Here is a 19,410-nt window from a genome sequence, read left to right as displayed (position 1 = left end):
ACGGCTGGTACCTTCATTGTATAGTGTTCATCACATGCTGTAAAGGTACCTCTTTACCCGGCCATTGACACCTGCCCAATTCTTTTGATTGTAAATAGTTTTAACTGATTTTAATATTGTATTTTTACATTGCTGCAACCAGACTCTGGGTCCATAAAGACTGAGTGCAAAAGGAAATGCACAAATCAATTAGTCAAGAGTTTCTCCTGTTTTGAATTATTTCAGTAAAAACCAAACCAGATACTTGTGGGAGACATCTAGCAAGACACTGCAGTGGTAGTTGCTGGCATATCCCTCCATATAGATGTCTCCCACAAGTATCACTGCTAGCAGTGAAGCAATATTTTAGTTTGCATTCCATATGGCTAACTGACCAGAATGCCAACATAAGTCTTTGAATGATACACAGTGAGGATTTATTGTATTAAATCAGCCCTTAACACACTTAAAAGAAAACTATAGGCGCAGGATTCAACAGCAAGGCTGTTTCTTCCTTAATGCTGCAGACAGGGAAAACTAGTTTTATTAGCAGACAGAAACCCCTAGAAACAGTCCTAGTTTAAAACCAATTTGTACAATAAAGTCAATTTCTTCATGAAACAAGAAATGGGAAGTAAAAACTATACAGACAATGTTGGAAAACAGTAAACTATTCTTTATTTTAAGTGTTCTTTTATTAAACTTATTCCAAACAACACAAGACTGATCCATGAATCATCTATGGAAAACTGAAGAACAGATTCAGGTGTGAATAGCTGCTACCTAAAATGTTATCTGGAATGTGCATTTTTATTTGGAGAACAGTCTGCCTGATCTAACAGTGAAAAGGCTAGTTGTTTGCCATAAATGCAACACTTTCTGCTGTTTCAAACACATCTTATCTGGTTAGTTCACTGAACATCTGAACGGGTGCTAATCAGCAGCTTAAATATGGGGTGGTAGCCATGAAGGAGATTGCATCTCTGATCATACTTTTTGAAAACGCTATCATGACTGGTTAAATCAGCACTGGACTATTTCTACCCAGTGAGTTCAGGACACCAGTGTATAGCTACTGCAATTTCTAATTAATTTAAATGTTAATTACACAAAAGCAATTTAATGAGTAGTTTGCATTGTACCTTTATACTGCAAGCTTTATATTCCATATTTTCAGTATTCTAATTACACTTGCTCAGCAGCGATTCCTACTTCTGAATGAAAATATGCTTGAAGCACTGTCCTAATGCCAATAACCAGACACCCAAGGTACTTGAGAACTCGGAAAAGGACAGGTCAATGGGGACCAAGTATATTGAAAAACAAAGGTCAAAAACTGCTGCTTTGTAGAGAGAGTAGCTGAGAAAAAAGACAAATGTTAACAGCACTGCAACAGACTCTTGGTGCTCTCCCACCCGCTCAGCATTCCGAATATCCTCCAATGAACTATTTCCCGAATGTGGCAATATATTGTTAGCCTGAAAGTCTCTCCTGTTACAGACTTTCTAAATTGGTTCTGCAGAAATGCATAAGTACGTTTGGTTGGAATTACCGTATAAAAAAATACAGTGACAGGAGGTGCGTACAGGAAGGAAGAGGCATAAAGACAACAGCAACAAATAAAAATTCAGAACAAAGGCAGAACTAAAAGGGGATAACAAAAAGCTGACTTCAGATAATCTACAATATACATACTGTATTAACTTTCTGCTGTCAGATTTCCCTTAAGACAGTTTCTAATGTGCAACCAATACGTGGTTACATAAACCACAGATTACGTAAACAGGCACATGACAACTACATTGAATAGATACTATGAGCATATAACTCAACTCATTATGAAAACATGGTGTCATTCCATCAAAGTTTGCAGAGCTATCTCCAGGGTAAAATCTTGGGTTCTGTGTATGCCAGAGAGACTATTTCTGCATATTACTGGGAAAACTTTCATCCCCATCTTTTGTTCTGGATTCTACACTGCTTTTTCCCTCAACACCCCTTGGTGCACCTTTTCTGGCTAGGGCTTCTAAAGTTCTCCCCACTATCCATCCATTACAAACTGATAAGGAGACTGAGAATCACCTATTGCTCAATCACAAGTCTTAAATATGGCTTTCGTAATTTCCTTCTCCTTGCTCCTCTCAATACATTCATTGCAACACGGAACTGCTGCTGTGCAAGTCCTGTCTATTAAGACAACTATAGGAAAGAAGGAGGCCAAGCGTCCCCTTTTACATCTAGCCCAAGCTGCCCTATAAGAAATGTTTCCAATTATTTCACAGTAACGCTCCCTTTGAAAACTTAGTAGGTACTCCCTGCTTGTCAGCCTACATGCTATACCTCTTTGCCTGTACCTACGCATAGACCCGTAAATTCTGCACAGCTTAAATTTTTCTGGTCCAACTCCTACAAGACATTTATTTCTCCCCCAGCTTAAGGTTTACTCACCCTCTTTCCATCTCCCACCACAACCTCTGAGCCTGAAGCAACTCCAACAATCAGGCCTATTGCTCTCCTTCCTTTCAAAAACCCCAGTAATGACCCACAATGTGGAAAAAAGCAGTCTTCACTTTATAAGCTTATAAAGTAAAAAATGCAACATTAGTCATGCAAAATTGTTTTTGCTTGCCACAGCCTTGTCTCTGGGGCAGCAGCAACCCTTCAGTTTTGAGGAAAGGCTGCCTTATTTAATATATTTTGAATACAGATTTTACATAGGACTGACTAGCCTATCAAGCATTATTACTCCACAAGTAATATTATGTCACCACAAGTGGGTGATCTCTTTCAACGCACAATCCTAGTGCAAAAAATCCACTCTCTTAAAAGAGAACGAAAAATTGCATGCTTTTGTGCATTGATACGAAAATGCTGCCTTATATGTAAAGATTTTAATCTGTCACCAGTTTTATTTATAGTCCATTTACAAAGGCATCAATATACATACATGATATGTTCACATCTGTGTGCAATGAATCTGTTTTCAACAGACGATAAGGAATACACACAAAGGATTTCCAGTCTCATGTCTGAGAAGAATTACAATGGTGATATTTGCTACTAGCTACAGTATGCCTTTTGGAATTAGTAAAACAGTGTTCTATCACATGCTGCTTTTAATCAGGAATGCTCTTCAGTGCTGCCGCTGAAAGATCTGCTTCGAACGTGGTTCCGCAGCTGCTCTATGAGTTCTGGGTTTTGCTGCTGTATCTGCTGTGCAAACTGCTGCCCTCTGTACAGAAATTTTTGTTTTTATTTTACAAAGATCAGTAAACGAGGGGAAGCCACTGTTGTGCTGTACTCAAAACACAGGAAGCCAAAGCTCAAATTAACTCTACAACTGAAAGAAAGTACTAATCAGACAGCCCATTTGCCCTAAGCTGAGAAAAACATGAAATTTAGAAAGCTGCTCTTCATTTTGCTGAAAAGACAGGGAAAGCACAGGCCAAATGCTCAAACGAAGGATCAGAACATAGATGTGAAGTTGTAACCAGTGACGGCAACAGAAAACAAGAACTACTAAGTCAGCCCCCTTTAAAAACAACTTAAAAATAGACTATTTTCAATATTCCATTGGTCCCTAAGCCCTGCCCAACCTTTACATTCAGTGGATGAGGCCTTGCTAATGGTGTCATGTGTTAGGTATTAAACTACCAGTAACAGGGCCTTCAGAGTGGTTACACCAGCTTTGCAAAATTCTGTACCACTAATCATTAAAGGGACACGTATTTTCAGTTTCAGGCGTCCAATGAAGACTTTTCTATTTAACCAGGCTTTCATCAACTGAACTGAACAACTAGTTTTTCCTGTGGCTGACATTGTTGATAATGAAGGAATTTTATATGCTGTTCGATACTGTTTTAGTGTACTCATGTCCTAATATACTTCTTACGTATTTGCATGCATAATACTGCTTGATCATTCCTATGGACAAGCTGTCTATAAAATTTAATATGAATGAAAAGAACCTCATAAATAAATAATTTTCATAAAATTAACTTGCAATTGCAGTATGTACATCACTTACGCATGTATGAGACTTGAGAGATCAGTGAGGCCACCAACACCTGCCGCAGGGCCCCCTATAGCATTTGTCATCATTCCCGACATCCTAAAGATTTTAGGTACATGGAGAAATACAGGCATTAGAATGTGTGTATGTGTGTGTTTGTGAGATATATATATTTAGCAAGTGTTCTCTTCCATATTATATAAAAAAAAGAAGCTACAAGTAAATGTAGCTGTCGCTCTGGGAAGGACGTCAATTGGCACAACTTTCCCTTGCACAACTCCAATTAAAGCAACTGGGAGTTTTAGAAGGCACAGCTGCTCTCTTGCACAATTCTGAGTCATTGCAATGGGGATCTGTGCTTGAGAAATTCCTGTTGAATTCTTCCGAATAACAATAAAATATTTTGCTAATAAAAGTATGATTTGGTAATAAAGTATTGGTCTTCTGCACCTCCTTTAATCTATTCAAGGTCTGTTCATGTATTATGTTGTCTCTGAGATCCCAGTGTCAGTTTTGATTCTAGGGTCTTAAGCCTCTTCTTCACCTATCTGCAGCACACATAATATTTAACAGGTTTTTGCTCTTGGCAATCCCTGAATTGCTGCTTATTACTAGCAAGAAAAATGATTAATGACTTTTTAGCCCTAGGGAGTGCCTTCTGTGGGGGGGGGGGGGCGGCGAAGGGAAGAATTGTGTGCCCATGAGGTGAAAACTTCTAGTTCAGAGTCCGTCCGTCCCCCCAACCATATCCTCTGTGGTATGCCAAAGACTTTTTCACTTATGTCTTTCAACAGAGACTCCATTCTTAGTTCATACTTACAGTTGCTGAACTTGAGGATTCTGCATTAAACTTGCTGCCTGAAATAGATGAAATTGAGTTGTAATGCAGCCAGTGTTTAGCCCATAGCACAGTGAATAAAGAGGAGGCTTGAAATTCCACAGCACTGTGAACAGAGGTCAAACCTTTGACCAGCCCTAAGCTGTCTGGCAAGCAAATGCCTTGGGCTCGATCCAAACCTGCTGTTTTGCAAACAGAAGGGCTTTCTCAATTTGCAGAAGCGACCTGGATCCAGAGGAAGCTCCTGCTAGAGGAAAAGGGACGAAGCAATTTTTGCCAATTTCCATTGCCCTCTGCGGCTCTAAGAGCCACCTCCCACACTGTTCTGGAAGATGTTCCAACATTCTGGAGCACGTTTTCAGGTAGCATAGGGGGGCTTTAGGGGGCAACTGGCAAAAACTGCATCTCCCTCCTTCCCTTCTGCCTATGAGAGCACCCAGTTAGCAGAGTTCCATTCCAAAAGCTCTGGATCCAACACCTTACGGGGTCTCAGTTTTGAGAGGCTCATAGAAAACCTCATTTTACCAGGATATACAATGTAGGTCCAGTTTCTAAGCAGCCATAAGACCCTCCCCAAAACTATTTTGAAATGCATTCCAAAAACTTGGGAGCAGAATTCATTATAGCAAAACAAAAGAATCAGTGACAATCTACCATGGGGTTTGTCAGCATTGAGTAAGAAGAGTTGAGGTTTCTAAATTGCTCTTCAGGAGAGCAAAATAAGACATGAAACAGAAGGAGGACATGAAACGGAAACCACAAAAAATAATTTTAAATGCACTTACCATGCTAATGAAGGCAGGATTGTTTATCAAGCTTGCCATGTCAAAACTTAATCCAGTTCCAGTCTGAAAATTAAATATACGCATCAATCCTGTACAAAGTAGCACCGAGTCATTACAATAGTTGAATAAATAGTTTGAAAGCCAACTTACAGGACTGGACATGTCTCTCAACTTCTGTTCAGCTATTTTCAGATTTGACTTATAGGAGTCATTTTCCGGATCAAGGTCCAGTGCTTTTCGATAGCTATTAATTGCTTCTTGGTATTTGTTCATTGAAGTCAGAGCCAATCTGATACGAACAAAGGAAGCCAATGTGAAAAAGCCAATATGAAAGAGTATTTGTATTTTCTGATCTAATTTGCATTCATTTAAATGAAAAAAAATGTAAATGCTGCTTAAATTCTAAGGAAGTAGACTCCAGTCCACAAAACTTTTAAGACATAATAAGTCTATTTTGGCTTTGAGGTGTCAGGGAACTCCCAGCAGTGAACTAGAGTGTTACCTACACTGACTGGCTGGTGTCCATTGAGACTAAGAGAGCGGGAGGCAGGAAGCCCAACAGTAGCTGAAACCAGAACCAATGACAAGCAGAGAGTCACCTTCTGACTGGTTGTAAGTAAGAAGGCAGACAGATGGGGGCAGGGTGAGGTTGGTGGGGCAGTACCTCATTCAGTGCCAGTGCCAGACTATTCTGTGCTCTAGACAAGACAAACTACTTGCAAAGTTAACTTCAATTTTCAAAAACAGATGTCTTGTATAAATGATAAAATTCTTCAAAGTATAAAATAAAAGTAAAGTCGTATGAGAAATTTACAGCAAGCCTGCCGCTTACTTGCATTTAACTTGTGTGCATTCAGCTTTTCAAGCTTGACAAAAAAATTAAAAGGGGGCAGGGTTCTAGGAAAAATGTAAGTGCAGCGATTTTTAAAATGGCTTTCTAGGGGGTCGTTCTGGCTTTACATGGTTTTGCTTGCATGCACAATAGCCAGGAACAAAACCCCCATGTAAGATGCAAGTTACCTGTACTGTACTAGTAATTTTGGCTGCTCAGCTAAAGGTTGAAAGGTTCAGCTAAATTCAAAATTGCACATCTGCAGTCCTAGGTAGCCCAATAAAGGTATCATCTCACCAGCTTTGTCTCTTTCACAGAGGGTCCAACTTAACCAATACCATCTAACTCAAATATGTTTCTTATTGCAATAAGCACTGTAGTTATACATCTAATGTTTTAGGCCAAACAAAATTAATAGTTGCTATTGCTGCTGTATCATTCTCAATGACATCTATATTGACTCCTCTTAGACAGAGTCTGCAGTGTTTATGTACTGGTAGAATAAAATAAATCTGATAGACAGTTGCCAAGCGATCAGAAATTATTCCAGGGGTATACTGTAAGTGTGGCGAGAGTTTGATAACTGATGTGTAAGTGTGTTAGGACAACACACTTTAATTTGATGTTCAAACAAGTTAGGTTTACTTACCCCATTCTTCCATATGCTTTGCTATATTTTGGATCTATTGCTATAGCTCTTTCACAGTCCGTTATTGCTTCATTGTGGTTACTCAACTTACTTTGAGCAGCAGCTCTGAAGTGAAAAAGAAAAAGAACAAAGAGTGCAGCTAAGAAAAGTGTATATCAACAATAAGACTATCCATCCACTCATCAACCCAATCCAGTAATGTTGACATCGTAACATTTCAACTAATTTGCAGCCCAATCCTAATCATTTTTTCTTGGAAATTAATTCCAATCAATCTCAGCAGAACTTAATTCCAAGCAAATATATTTAGAATTGCAACCCTATCCCCAGCAAAGTCACCTGAACAAAGCTAACTTCGCAATGGACTGAACTGGACTACTTAAGGAAATGTAGTGGAGTTTTTATAGGGGGGAAACCATGCTGGTGATCAAACAAGGACAAGAGTTTGCAGCCGTGTTCTGGGGAACTGTAGATATATAGACAGATGGTAGGACTGATATAATTCATTGATCCAAGTTTATTTACCTGTTGCAATAATAGACTGCATTATTTGGATCCAGTTCTATAGCCTGAGTATAACAATCCACCGCAGCACCATAATTTTCTTCCTTCATGTGATTATTACCTGAAATAAATTGCAACAATAAAATTTTGTGGATAATTGGAATGCTGATGTATTAAACAACAGCCACAGATTGTTATAAACTACACCACATAAAGCACTTTTATGACTCTGTTGCCCTTTGCAACTGTCTTTTCAGAAACAAATTGCTTTCAGCAGTATAACACATGCCAACTAGAACTATGCATGCCTTTCCCATGCAATTTTCCTTGATACAAAATGACACAACATATGACCTTTGCTTGTGGAAATTCAAGAGATTTCGTCATTTTAAACAAGGAGGAAACTGGGTAGAATAAGCGAGTCAGTATAGTTTGGTAGCTAGAGTACCATAACTGTATCTGAAAGCTTTGTGTTTAGATGCCGTGTCATAAATGAGTGGGGGCCTTGGACATATCACAGAACTGCAGCCTTCGTGCCCCAAATCTCTAAAATGGGGGAAGCTTTTATTACCTATTTCATAGGCCTACAGCATGGGTGAACGGGATAACAACTGTAAGGATTTGCAGTATATATAAAATACTTAACAGTTATTCAGTATATCTGTTCTATCTCTCTGTTCCATCTGAATCAGGAGAGGCAGTGGAGGTGAGAGCTTAGAGATGGTGATGGGCTTTATGTAGGTCAGTAAAATGAAGCTGAATCCTGAAAAAACTGAGTTGGTATGTTTCCTGAGTTATCACATCAGGGAGGTGTGAAGATGGCCTGTTCTGGATGATACCACACTCATCTGGAAGGAGTAGGCCTGCAGTTTGGCAGTGCTCCTGGATTCAACACCGCCACTGCGAGCTTATCCCTCACAGAGTTACAATTCCCATCAACCCTTAACGAACTACAATGCCCAGCATTCCGGGGGGGGGGGGGGAGAACATGCCTTAAAGGTGTTGCTTGCAATCAGCACACAACAGAGACAGGGAACCTAACTCATTTTTATGGAAGTAAGTCTTACTAAATTCAGTGGGATTACTTCCAAACAGAGCTGCAAGTGTATTAAAGAAATGTTAATCTACTAATTAGATAGGCAATTAAATTTGCACACAGGCACAAATCATATTTCTGAAGCAATAAGTATTTTGTTCTATTTATTTTTATTTTGTATGATGACAATAAAACACTTGGGGGGCAGGAATCACCTAACAAGCCCTTTCAGTGGAAGCCATGCACAAGGACTTCTGCTTGTGTAGCGTGGCTTCTCCCCCTGCTTCTCTCCCATGGCCACCCCAAATTTGGCTCCAAGGGAGGTCAGAAGAACCTCCAGAACAGTGTGGGGGGGGGAGGGAGGAGAATGGAGGATTATTCCATCCGGCAAGCTGAAAATATTACGCTGACGGAGCAATTTCAAGAGTGTGACATTGAATTCCTCCCTTGTTTAATAGCAGTTATCTCAGAAGACACACACTCTCTGTGTAAGAGAGAAGGGAGACTGCCTCTTCCAAGACTGAACTACTCACCCACAGCTTTTTATACAAGTTTGTATTAAAATATATATTTTAACTGCTGCCCAATTAAATGAGGGAACCTTTTTAGTAGTTTAGAAGTTTTTAATTGAACGAGTCCAGCTCACTAACTTTGCAGCCCTACTTCCAAATAAGGATTGCGCTCTAAATGTAAGTGTTCCTGTGCTTTTTCATTTCCTTCAGAGCAGCCAGCAGACTATTCCTTTCTATTATACAGCATCTAATGAAATACGCAACAGTTCTCTACTAACAGGGTTGGCTAGAAGCCTGAATAGCTGCGCATCATTCATGAACCATACTTCAATATGGCCGACAACTGAACTACGAAAGCTATGGCAAAATGGAATGGTATGTTTACTTCTTCTCAGTTACATACCTTCATCCTTCAGCTGGTCAGCTTTCTCAAGATCCTCTGGCAAAGAATCTGAGAGAGGCAGTATCTCATTCTATATGAATTTTAAAGAAAGGTAAATCTCATTTTTTAAATAATCTTATCTAGATTTAGCTACCTCTATTACCAGTCTTAAATGGAAATTTAGCCAGAGTGGGCCTATCAGCAATGAGAAGGCTAATAAGCTAATATTAGCTTATTCTGCATGGTACAGATGAATAATCTAAAAAAGGGCAAGAAAAATCAGTTGGTATAAAGGATATGACTCTCATTTTTAAGTGCGTCAGGGAACTGAGACACCAATCAAAATAATATAGTAATCTGGAATATTCAAGTATGAATTGCATTTACTGCATTGGGTTTTAAAACAAAACATTCAGCTCTTGGGTGTGAAAGTGCAGAGATCCATGCTGGACTCAGTTGCATGCAGTCAGCCTCTACAACATTGATTATCTATCTGAGCACGTGACTGTCTTCTGCCCAAAACAAGTGGTGAATATTGCAAAACCTGTTTAATTAATATGCAGATTCCTGCATGCAGCTCAACGCTGGGTGCTGGAAATTTGTAATCTAGCTGTTAACTCAGTAACAGGTACCTGACCCTCAGAACGTTTGTACCCATATAAAAGTCTAATTTATTTTAAAATTAAACACTTGCTTTCAAGTAAAAACTTGGCACACACATATCAGGATAGTGACTACTGCATATTTATTCATTTTTAGTTCATCTGTATGTATATATTTACTTGTTACTGAAGCCTCTTTTGAGAGATTACCAGTGTTTTAACAATCATTATTTTGGCTTAATAAGATGAAATATGAATGAACCTTGTACCTGCACATGCAGTTTGTTCTGCTACCCTTTACTGGCCTGAATGCAACATGGTAGTCTCCTGTCCAAACCAGGAGACTATACTTACCAGCCTTGGAACAAGACAGGATAGAACAAGACTACAAATTTAAGTAAGCCTCAACACATGGTTTTAGATTCTGGCTTGCTCCAAAGATGGTGACCACCAAGTTTTCCTGTTCAAACTATGGTTCATTGGTGGCTTCTTCATTGAATTCAGGTGTGTTGCAAAAGCAGTAGAAAAAGAGTTGCATGTGAGGCTCTTTGTTCTTAGCTTATTAAGGGCAGATATGATTGTCTGAACCAGACCACTAGTCCCTTTTCTTCAACTAACATGCTAGAACTAAAACAGTCTAAGAAAACAAAAACTGTGCCCTGTTAAAATTATTTAAGTTATAAACATATCTGCTCCAATACAATCTTACCTTGTGACAAGAATCTTCAAACATTTCTGTCAAACGTATAGGTACTGCAAGATGGGAATCCTCCAAATTAATTTTAAAGACTGTCTCCAAACACTGAATTGCCACTGTAGAGAAATATGTTTTGTTTTTTAAAAAGGAAACCACTTGTTAATTTACCAATATATATGAGTAACACAAATTCTTCATTCCATGGTTGCTGCCTTATAATAACAATTCACTAACACCAGAATCAAACCCTCTATTGCGGAAGGGTGACCATATGTATGCCATGATAGAAGAAAGGCAGGATATTAATGGCAGAAACCAAAGAACTTGAAAGAAATCAGAGGTGGATTTTGGCAGCTAAATCTGTGCAAATCAGCAAATATAACATGTAATGGATCAATAAAGCACTGCCTTCTCTCAGTCAACACCAATTGACCTAGACTCAGTTGACAAACCTGGCCACAGGAACGTGCTTCATCAATAAGTACTTATAGATTTAAGTAGTTATTTATAAGTACTAGTCAACTTTCTCAGCCTCCATCAAAAGGCAATTTGGATTAGAATTTCTTTGGAAATGTACTTCATATGGGGAAAATAATGGTGTGGCTGTTTGTATCATGTCTTCCTAGTTTCTAAGTCAACTACACCCTTTGGCCACTTTCACAAGAAATGGTAAACCATGGTTTAATGCTATGAGCCTGACCTAGAACAAGCCTGAGGGGATCCTTAGGCTCACACAAACCTCCTTCCTGCCCCACAACTTTGGCAGCATTTAGGCTTATTTTCCCTGAAACTTGGCTTGTTGTGTCATCTGGACTGAGGACTGAAATTTATAACAAACTAATCAAGTCAGCTGGAGAACCCATAGTTTGAATTAGGCTTGCTTCTATACCAATCAGAGACCAACCACATTCATGTACTCCTACATTGTCAACTCTTTCCGACAGGCAGCGAGAGCTGGACAATCATTCCTCTCTATGGCTAAATAAGGACAGACTGGGCCTATCTTGATAACTTGCAATATTTATTTCTCTCTCTCTCTTTAACGTCACAAAAATGTTTGATTTAACAAAAGTGCATGTGTTATCCAAGCAAGAAAAGCAAACAAACATGCCATCTGCACAACTTCCATTAGTACCAAAGGTGCAGAGTTTCTAAAATAATAACGGGCTTCTAGAACAAACTGCATCATCTGTTTGCAATTGCTATAAAGCACTCTGGCCTCCTGGGATAGAACAGTCTAAAATAAACAAATGGTTTCAAATAAAATTTTATTTAGGTTTGTGATACTTCCAAACAATTTTCTGGAATTCGGAATGGTTTTATAGGATATCAACGTTATTAAGTTACTTTGCTGTTAAAGAATAATGAGCATGTTTTGTAGTAAAACTATTGCAACAGCTTCACTATTCTCCTACCCCTTACTCCAAAAATTTCAGGTAATGTACATCAGCCTTCCCCAAATTGATGCCCCCTCCTGTTTTGGACCAAAACTCCCATCAGTTGCAACCAGCATGGCCAATAATCCCAGGATGATGAGACCTATAGCACAAAACATTTAGAGGGACACCATGATGCAGGAAGCTAATGTATACTGATACTCTCTCACAACAAACCTGTGAGGTTAGCTTGGTGTTAGCTGGTAAGATTTGCAGTTCAGGTTGGATTTTAACCTGGGTTTCCCCAAACTGAGTACAACACTGTATATTTACTACACTACACTGCTTTTGTTTTGGAAAAGGAAACTTTTAACCTGGAATTATTTCCAAACCTTTCCAAAAAAAACCTGTCAATTGTTCATTTATTTTAACATTTTTTTACTAATAAAAAGCCAAGCTGCCTTCTTTTTTATTGCTGAGATGCTTTCCATGCCAGCAGGCTCAACATGGGATTACACCCTCAATCTTTGCAGGCCCGCAAGGCCTAAAAAAACCCGAATACATATCCCCCCAGCAAAACTGCATTTGATGTTAAGAAAAAACCTGTGAAAAACAAGGGAGTATGGCAGAGTGGCACATGACACAAGGGCAGAGCAGCATTCACTGGCATGGGGAAAAGGGCACAACAGGGTAACAGTAAGTATTGGGGGCCCCTCCAAAATAGAAGCAGCCCACAGGTGCACATCTGTGGAGCCACTGCCAGCTCATGAGTTCCCTAGACCTCTGCCCTGCCTCTCCCATTCCTGGGGAGTGCCATCACCACTTGAAGAGCACCATAGATGCTCCACCTCCCGCCAACCCCCATATATTACGACTGGGAGTAAGGCAAGGCGGAGGATGAAGGGACTTCTACTGCAGATTCTTCCATGCATGAAGTTGCTCAATTCCTGCTGCCCATACTAGGAATTGGTATTCTGCTGGTCAAGGTACGTGCTGTGCCAAGGAACTCAGAATTCCCATATATTTATGTAGTAGCGTGTAAAAGGTCTTGTAAGTCATACAAAGGGCCTCGATTGCTATGCAATTTGTGATGCCTGCCTGATTAGTCCCATCATCTTGCTGCACTCACTTTGCTTTAAAGGTCATGACTCCTCCTCTTTGTTTCTATATAAGCTTCCTATTCCTGTCTATGCCCTCAATCTGTGCAACCAGTCACACACTATATATATATGTCACAAGTGGGTAGCCTGTGACGTGCTAGATGAACGTTGGACTTCAGCTTCTACCATCCCTGACCAGTGGCAATGCTGGCTGGGGATAATGGGAGTTGGAGCCCAAAAAATTTGGAAAGGCCCATGTTCCCCATCCCTATCTATAGCCTGATCCATAGCCTTCTCAATATAGCTTCTCATGAAGCTATATTCATGCTCTGCTTGAGCTTTAATATATCTCTTTCCCTGCTACTTAATCTCACTGTATGCTTGGATTGCTTACACTGTGAAAAATTCTACTGTCTAATCAAGCACAAATTTCCTAATCCCTCAGCATGTCAATTCCATTTGACTCTATCTTGCTGGGTTATGCCTATGCAAGTACTGCAGTTCACTGTTCTGAACAAAAGGGGGCCACCACTGAAGAGACTTGATCCTGTGTTGCCATCCTCCAAACCTCCTGTGGAGGAGGAACATGAAGCAGTGCCTCAGATGATCTCAGGGTCCAGGTCAGTTCATTTACAGCCTAGCAATCACACAGAATAAGACAATTTCATGTATGTAATGAATCTGCTGTTGGCCCACAGATGGCTCCCAAATGAACTATGGTTTTGCCATCATCTCCTTTCAACTCTCGGGTGGGAAGTACCCTGAGAAACTGCAGTTGACTACAGTTGACTACAGGCAGGATGGGAGCCACTCCCAGCTGAAATTCCCTCAACATGAAGGGACAGACCTAGAGCTAAACCTCCCTATCCTTGCCTTTGATCTAAGCATGTCACATGGAAGACTTTACTGTGCCTCTGTGGTGTATGAAGCAAGAAAGATGAGCCTCACCAGCCTCCAGAAGCAATTTTTGGCTACCAAGCCCACCCAGTTTGTGGTTTCCTGCCAACTGAGCCTCATTGTTGCTCCATGTAAACTAAGAGCATGAGGATCAGGGCCAATGGCACATCTACTGCAGCATCCTGTTCTCATATTGGCTGCTCAGATGCCTGCAGGAAACCTGGATGCACGAGAGCATTCTCCCCTCTTGTGGTTTCCAGAAACTGGTATTTAAAAGCATTGCTGTTTCTGATCATGGAGACAGATCATAGCCATCATGGCTAGTTGCCTTATCCTTTATATATTTGTCCAATCCTCTTTTAAAGCCACCCTAGTTAGCGTCCATTGCTGCTTCCATCACTGCCTCCTGTTGGAGTGAGTTCCACAGTTTAACTATGCACAGCATGTAGAAGTACTTTCTCTTATCTGTCTTGCATCTTCCAACATTCAGGAAGACAAAACAGGCGCCAGGTCTGGCTGCCCACTGCAATCTGACCCAGCTCTCTCCAGGGGTTACGCACTGCAAGAGAACATTGGTTGTGTTTCGACAAGCTGTCTTTCTGGGAAGTCTGTCTGCTATTAGTCATCTTCTAACAAGGTGTCTCTGCTTGAAAACCTCCAGCACAGAATAAAACAAACACAGCTTTAATGCCTCTCTTGGTTTTCACACATTTGACATCAACACTTCCATCAGGCATCATGACTCTTCAGTCATCACCACAAACCTTCCAAGCTTTCTTGTTCATCTGATGTGAATGCATCCATCTGACTCTGTTCTCGCAAGAAATGGATGACAGCATATACAAGGCGTTTGACAGAAGACATTTTCAAGGTCTGTGAAGCTCCCCTGAATCACAAAAGTAAGAACAATCAAATTAGTTCTAAGGAAATAAAGGGAAACCCATTAAAACTGAGAACGCAAAAGCTTTTAGATTTCAACAACAGTTTTTCTGGATGCTACTTTACTGAATTACGCTGAGGTTAGAAAAGTTTGTTGTGGATAATGAAGACTCCTTTATCACATACTATAGGGCTCTGCCCATTCCAACATTTTTTTTTAAAAAAATCAATTAAATAGTATTTCATTAACCAATCCTTTTTGCTTTCCCCCATTGCTGTTCCTCTCCAAAAACCAAAACAGGGAAGGGATAAGGCGTGGGTCGGCAAACTAAGGCCTGCGGGCTGGATCAGACCCAATTGCCTTCTGGATCCGGCCCGTGGATGGTCCGGGATGGTCCAGGAATTGCACATGCACTCTTTCCCTCTCCTTCCCTCGGTGGTGGCGCCGGCACCTCCTCCCTCCCTCCCTCCCTCCCTCCTGGCTTCTCCCTGCCCTGCCTAGAGGAGGAAGGGGGCTGGGCTTTGTTGGTGCCAGCAGCAGCAGTGCTCAAGCGGCTGCCATTTTAAGCAGCCCTTCTCTGGAGCCCTTTCGTGCACCGCTCATTGTCCCCTCGCTGCCGCCGCCAGTCCCTGCAGCTCGCAAGACACAGGTAAGCAGCCACCAGGGCTCGTCCAGTGCTGTGGAGAAGGGAGGGGAAAGTCAGGGGGGATGGCCCTCCACAAAGCCTCCTGTTGAAAGTTTGCTGACCCCTGGGATAAGGAGTGCTTATAGAAATACAGGGTCCCCGCCCCCCAGGCCTTGGGCACCGATAAATTCATCAAATTACCTTTTATCTTCTTAACTGACTTTGCCCCTCTGCCTTGCTACCATCTGTAGACTGAGAGAAGAGCTTCAACCAATCATGCACATAGCTGATTTGTTGGGATTTGCCTCATGCAACTGCTGCACTTCAAAGAGCCAAAATGTGGGGATGCAGGAAGCAGTTAAGCCTGTTAAGCTCTCTATTTCCCTGCATGATGACTGAGGGAAGAACTAAGAATCTCACAGCATACCAAGACTAACCAATTTATAATGACAGAAACTTTTGTGGCTTAGAAGCCCCTTCAACAGAGACATAAAGTGCCACCCTCAGCTGGCAGGTATGCATACAAATGGGTGCAATGTATTGTGGGTTTTATTCTGTTTTCTTTTCCTTATATATTTGAAAATCAGTGAAAACATCATGCTTTTTTTAAAAAAAATGGGCACAAAAGAGAGGAAACGTAGTAGTTGGAAATGATACGGAACAAGCGCTGATCAACAATATACAATTTATCAAGTAGGCCAATTCTGTTCATTTGGATCTGAGCAGAGACAATGATTTCATTTCGCAACACAGAAATTAATTTCCTGACTTTGGAATTTCTAGATTTTTCTTCTGGGTCTTTTCTTCTGCCCTATGGTAAAAAAGGTAAGGTAAAGGGACTCCTGGACAGTTAAGTCCAGTCAAAGGCGACTATGGGGTGCAGCATTCATCTCACTTCAGGCCAAGGGAGCCAGCATTTATGCTGGTAGGAACCTGGTTGTGCTGGCATTACTACCCAACACTGTCTGCCTATTGGGGTGGAGCATATTCATACCAGTAGTTCTATCAACTATATGCATGGATTCGGTTGGGTTGCAATATTGACTTCTGGGAGGGGTTAAAGTGAGAAAGAGAGAGGTTGCTGCAGTTTGGGTACAGTTTCCCCAAAGAGCAGAACTGGAGTGTGTTTCCTGGTCTGTTCAAGTGTTCTCCCTAGTTCTCAAAATATGGAGGCTATTATTTTTAATAACCTTTTATTGGATTTTATAAACAAGGATCGTAGGAATAATAATACAAATAAATATACCAAGTCTTCTTACTTCATTTGTATATCACAAAAATAGCATAATAAATTTTCAGTAATACCTACAACATATGGTTCATTATTAGTGATCAATGTGTAAGTTCTTGGTTCGTGAATTTAAACAAAAACAAAGAACAGAGATAACAGGTAACATTCAGCATCACATAGCTGAACATCCAATCAGGAGCCCTTGTGATTGTACTTAGAATAAGTATGAGTAATAGTCATTTTCCCTCTAATTTTACCAGTGAAACAATATCAAGTGTTGGTCTATTTATGAATGCAGGAGGGGGCGTTCAAAGGGAAGACAATAATTTATGTTTCAATAAAATTGAGATAAACCAGACTGAGCCAAATGTTGTACATTTTCTGGACTACTGGCATATGGAGGCTATTATGATCTATGCTTGGTGGCTCATACTCAGAGGCCAGGGGAGCGAGTCGTAGTGCTAAGATTCTGTGAACCTTGAGGGGGTTAAGATGGGGCGAGCTTGGGTTCCAAATGAGCTTTTAGAAATTGCTTGAAGCCTGAGTTTGGGAGGAAGTTTGGCACATTCCATATCCTTAAGGGAACTCTTTTCTTCATTTAATGGCAAACCAAGTCCCAGTGCTGAAGAATGAGTGCACTCAACCACCGGAGACAAGAACTCAGACTACATGTTGCTGGGCTCAAGATGTTCACGAAATACAGCAGGTCTGTCACTATGGATCTTATGCCTACTGTGAGGCTGCATTTTGGGTTTTGCTGAGGCATGCACTTTATTTATTTATTTAAAACATGTCTAAACCATCTTTCAATTAGATATTCCCGAGGTAGTTTAGATTGTTAGGGGGGAAACAAAAAACAAATGAAACGACAACAATCAATAAAACATTTTGCAAGTAAAAGGAAGCTTCCTGGTAAATATTTTGAACTCTTCCTATCACCAACCTACAGCAACTCGCATGCACATTCCAGCTAGGTCTCAGGCTGGCCATGGTTATTTACACAATGCATAAGCATATTAGCCCTGGGCAAGAGATGAAAGGATGAAAACAGCAGCAGCTGCCCCACCCACCCCCCAAAAAATCCACCAACTACCTCCAATGTATGGAATGTCCTTACGGACTCTGTAAAGCACTATGCTCACTGATGCTGCTATAGAAATAAATTATTAATAATAATAATTTATCACCTATCAATGCAGCCCCAAATTGCTTTCCACATTGTTGTTTTAAATGAACCACACAACTGAACTGATGGAAATGGCAAAGGGAAACATGCCCTTTTATGAAAATAAATATAATAACTGTCTTCTTCCAACATAGACCTGCCCTTTAGGATGAAGACTAGAACATGGTGACCTCAATGCAAACTTGTGATTAGTGACACAGTGCTGACTCAGAGCTTCATTTGCATCCAGCATCATCTCTGTTAGAAATTATGTAACTTATGGGAAATTTTCCCCAGTACAACTTCATAGGTTCTCCTCCTCCCCACCGCCCGCTGCCAAATTCACCCTGAAAAGACTTCATAATACCGATGCTAAAAATACTGTTTGCACTATTAAGGCTGATGATGAACATCCAAAGGGTTGCTAGCCAATGGCGAAGCAAGAAGTGTTGTCATATAATAATAAATGGTGTGTTTGTTTTAATGGTGGCGCAGCCCACTTGAGGCAAACGTTGCCGAGCGCAGGAGGATGCAGCGTGTCCTTAATAACGGCAGCATTTTGCATCCCCCGGTGCACTTTATGGAGTTATATAACTGGCCGCTTCTATTTCGGAAAACGTTATTCCTTGGGAATGCTTTCGGCAGCCCCCCCCCCCCGCCGGTTCACATTTGGCAGGTGGACAGCTTCAGGGCTGGGAGCCCACGAGCCGAGGACAGTCATGCAATGCGTACCCAACGCGGGAGAAACCCTGCCAGCCACCCGCCTAGGAAACCGGACACAAACACCTCCGCTCGCCCATTTTCTCCATCTGGCTGGGCTACGTCCACCTCAGGTGCGCGAGCCAGACCGGGATGGCGCCGGACGCTAAGGCGGGAGACGGCGAGCTACCTGAGGGGTGGAGGCGAAGACCTGCAAAAGGGGGAAGGAAAGCGACGGGGATGCTGGGCGCCCTTCCTCACCAACATGCGCACCAACATGTTCTCCCCGTCCCTCCTTCTTGCACGGGCGGCTACGGCGGCAGCCGCCTCTCTGCGGCTTTTGCGCGGCACACTCCATGCAGAAGGGCAGGGCAATGGCAGAAGAGCTTACCGCGCCAGCAGGATCAGGAGGAGGAGGAAGACCGGGCGGGCGGAGCAATGGCTGTCCGCTACCAAGCTGCTTTCGTCCGCCGCCGCTGCTGCTGCTGCTGCTGCTGTGAGAGGCACAAACTTGTCCCCGGCTCGCTCCCGAGGCGTGGTTGTCGTCCGTGTGAAAGGGAGTGAGGGAAGGCGGGCGCGTGCCTGAAGGGGGCGCGCCTGCGCGCGCGG

General features: G+C 41.5%; 1 protein-coding gene across 1 annotated transcript; it reads right to left on the bottom strand.

The window, feature by feature from the left end:
- Positions 1 to 393: 393 nt before the first annotated feature.
- Positions 394 to 19,403, bottom strand: SGTB (small glutamine rich tetratricopeptide repeat co-chaperone beta). Its single transcript, XM_079995803.1, has 11 exons — positions 19,193 to 19,403; positions 14,966 to 15,087; positions 10,841 to 10,944; positions 9,551 to 9,620; positions 7,621 to 7,720; positions 7,096 to 7,200; positions 5,765 to 5,903; positions 5,615 to 5,677; positions 4,812 to 4,849; positions 4,007 to 4,090; positions 394 to 3,211 (listed from the first exon to the last, which is right to left on the bottom strand). The coding sequence occupies exons 2-11, from the start codon at positions 15,063 to 15,065 to the stop codon at positions 3,100 to 3,102; spliced, it is 915 nt and encodes a 304-aa protein (XP_079851929.1). The 5' UTR covers positions 15,066 to 15,087; positions 19,193 to 19,403; the 3' UTR covers positions 394 to 3,099.
- Between the last annotated feature and the right edge of the window lie 7 nt (positions 19,404 to 19,410).

Source organism: Podarcis cretensis, assembly GCF_951804945.1.
Source record: "Podarcis cretensis genome assembly, chromosome: 11".
In the NCBI taxonomy this organism is placed as follows: Eukaryota; Metazoa; Chordata; class Lepidosauria; order Squamata; family Lacertidae; genus Podarcis; species Podarcis cretensis.
This window is presented reverse-complemented; position numbering and strand designations above follow the sequence as displayed.

Coding starts and splice junctions, on each gene's coding strand:
- SGTB (XM_079995803.1), bottom strand. CDS start 15,065: ATGTCTTCTGTCAAACGCCTTGTATATGCTGTCATCCATTTCTTGCGA. Junction 4,850..5,614: donor ATCCTGCCTTCATTAGCATG/GTAAGTGCATTT, acceptor CATCTATTTCAG/GCAGCAAGTTTAATGCAGAA. Junction 4,091..4,811: donor AATCCTCAAGTTCAGCAACT/GTAAGTATGAAC, acceptor TAAAATCTTTAG/GATGTCGGGAATGATGACAA.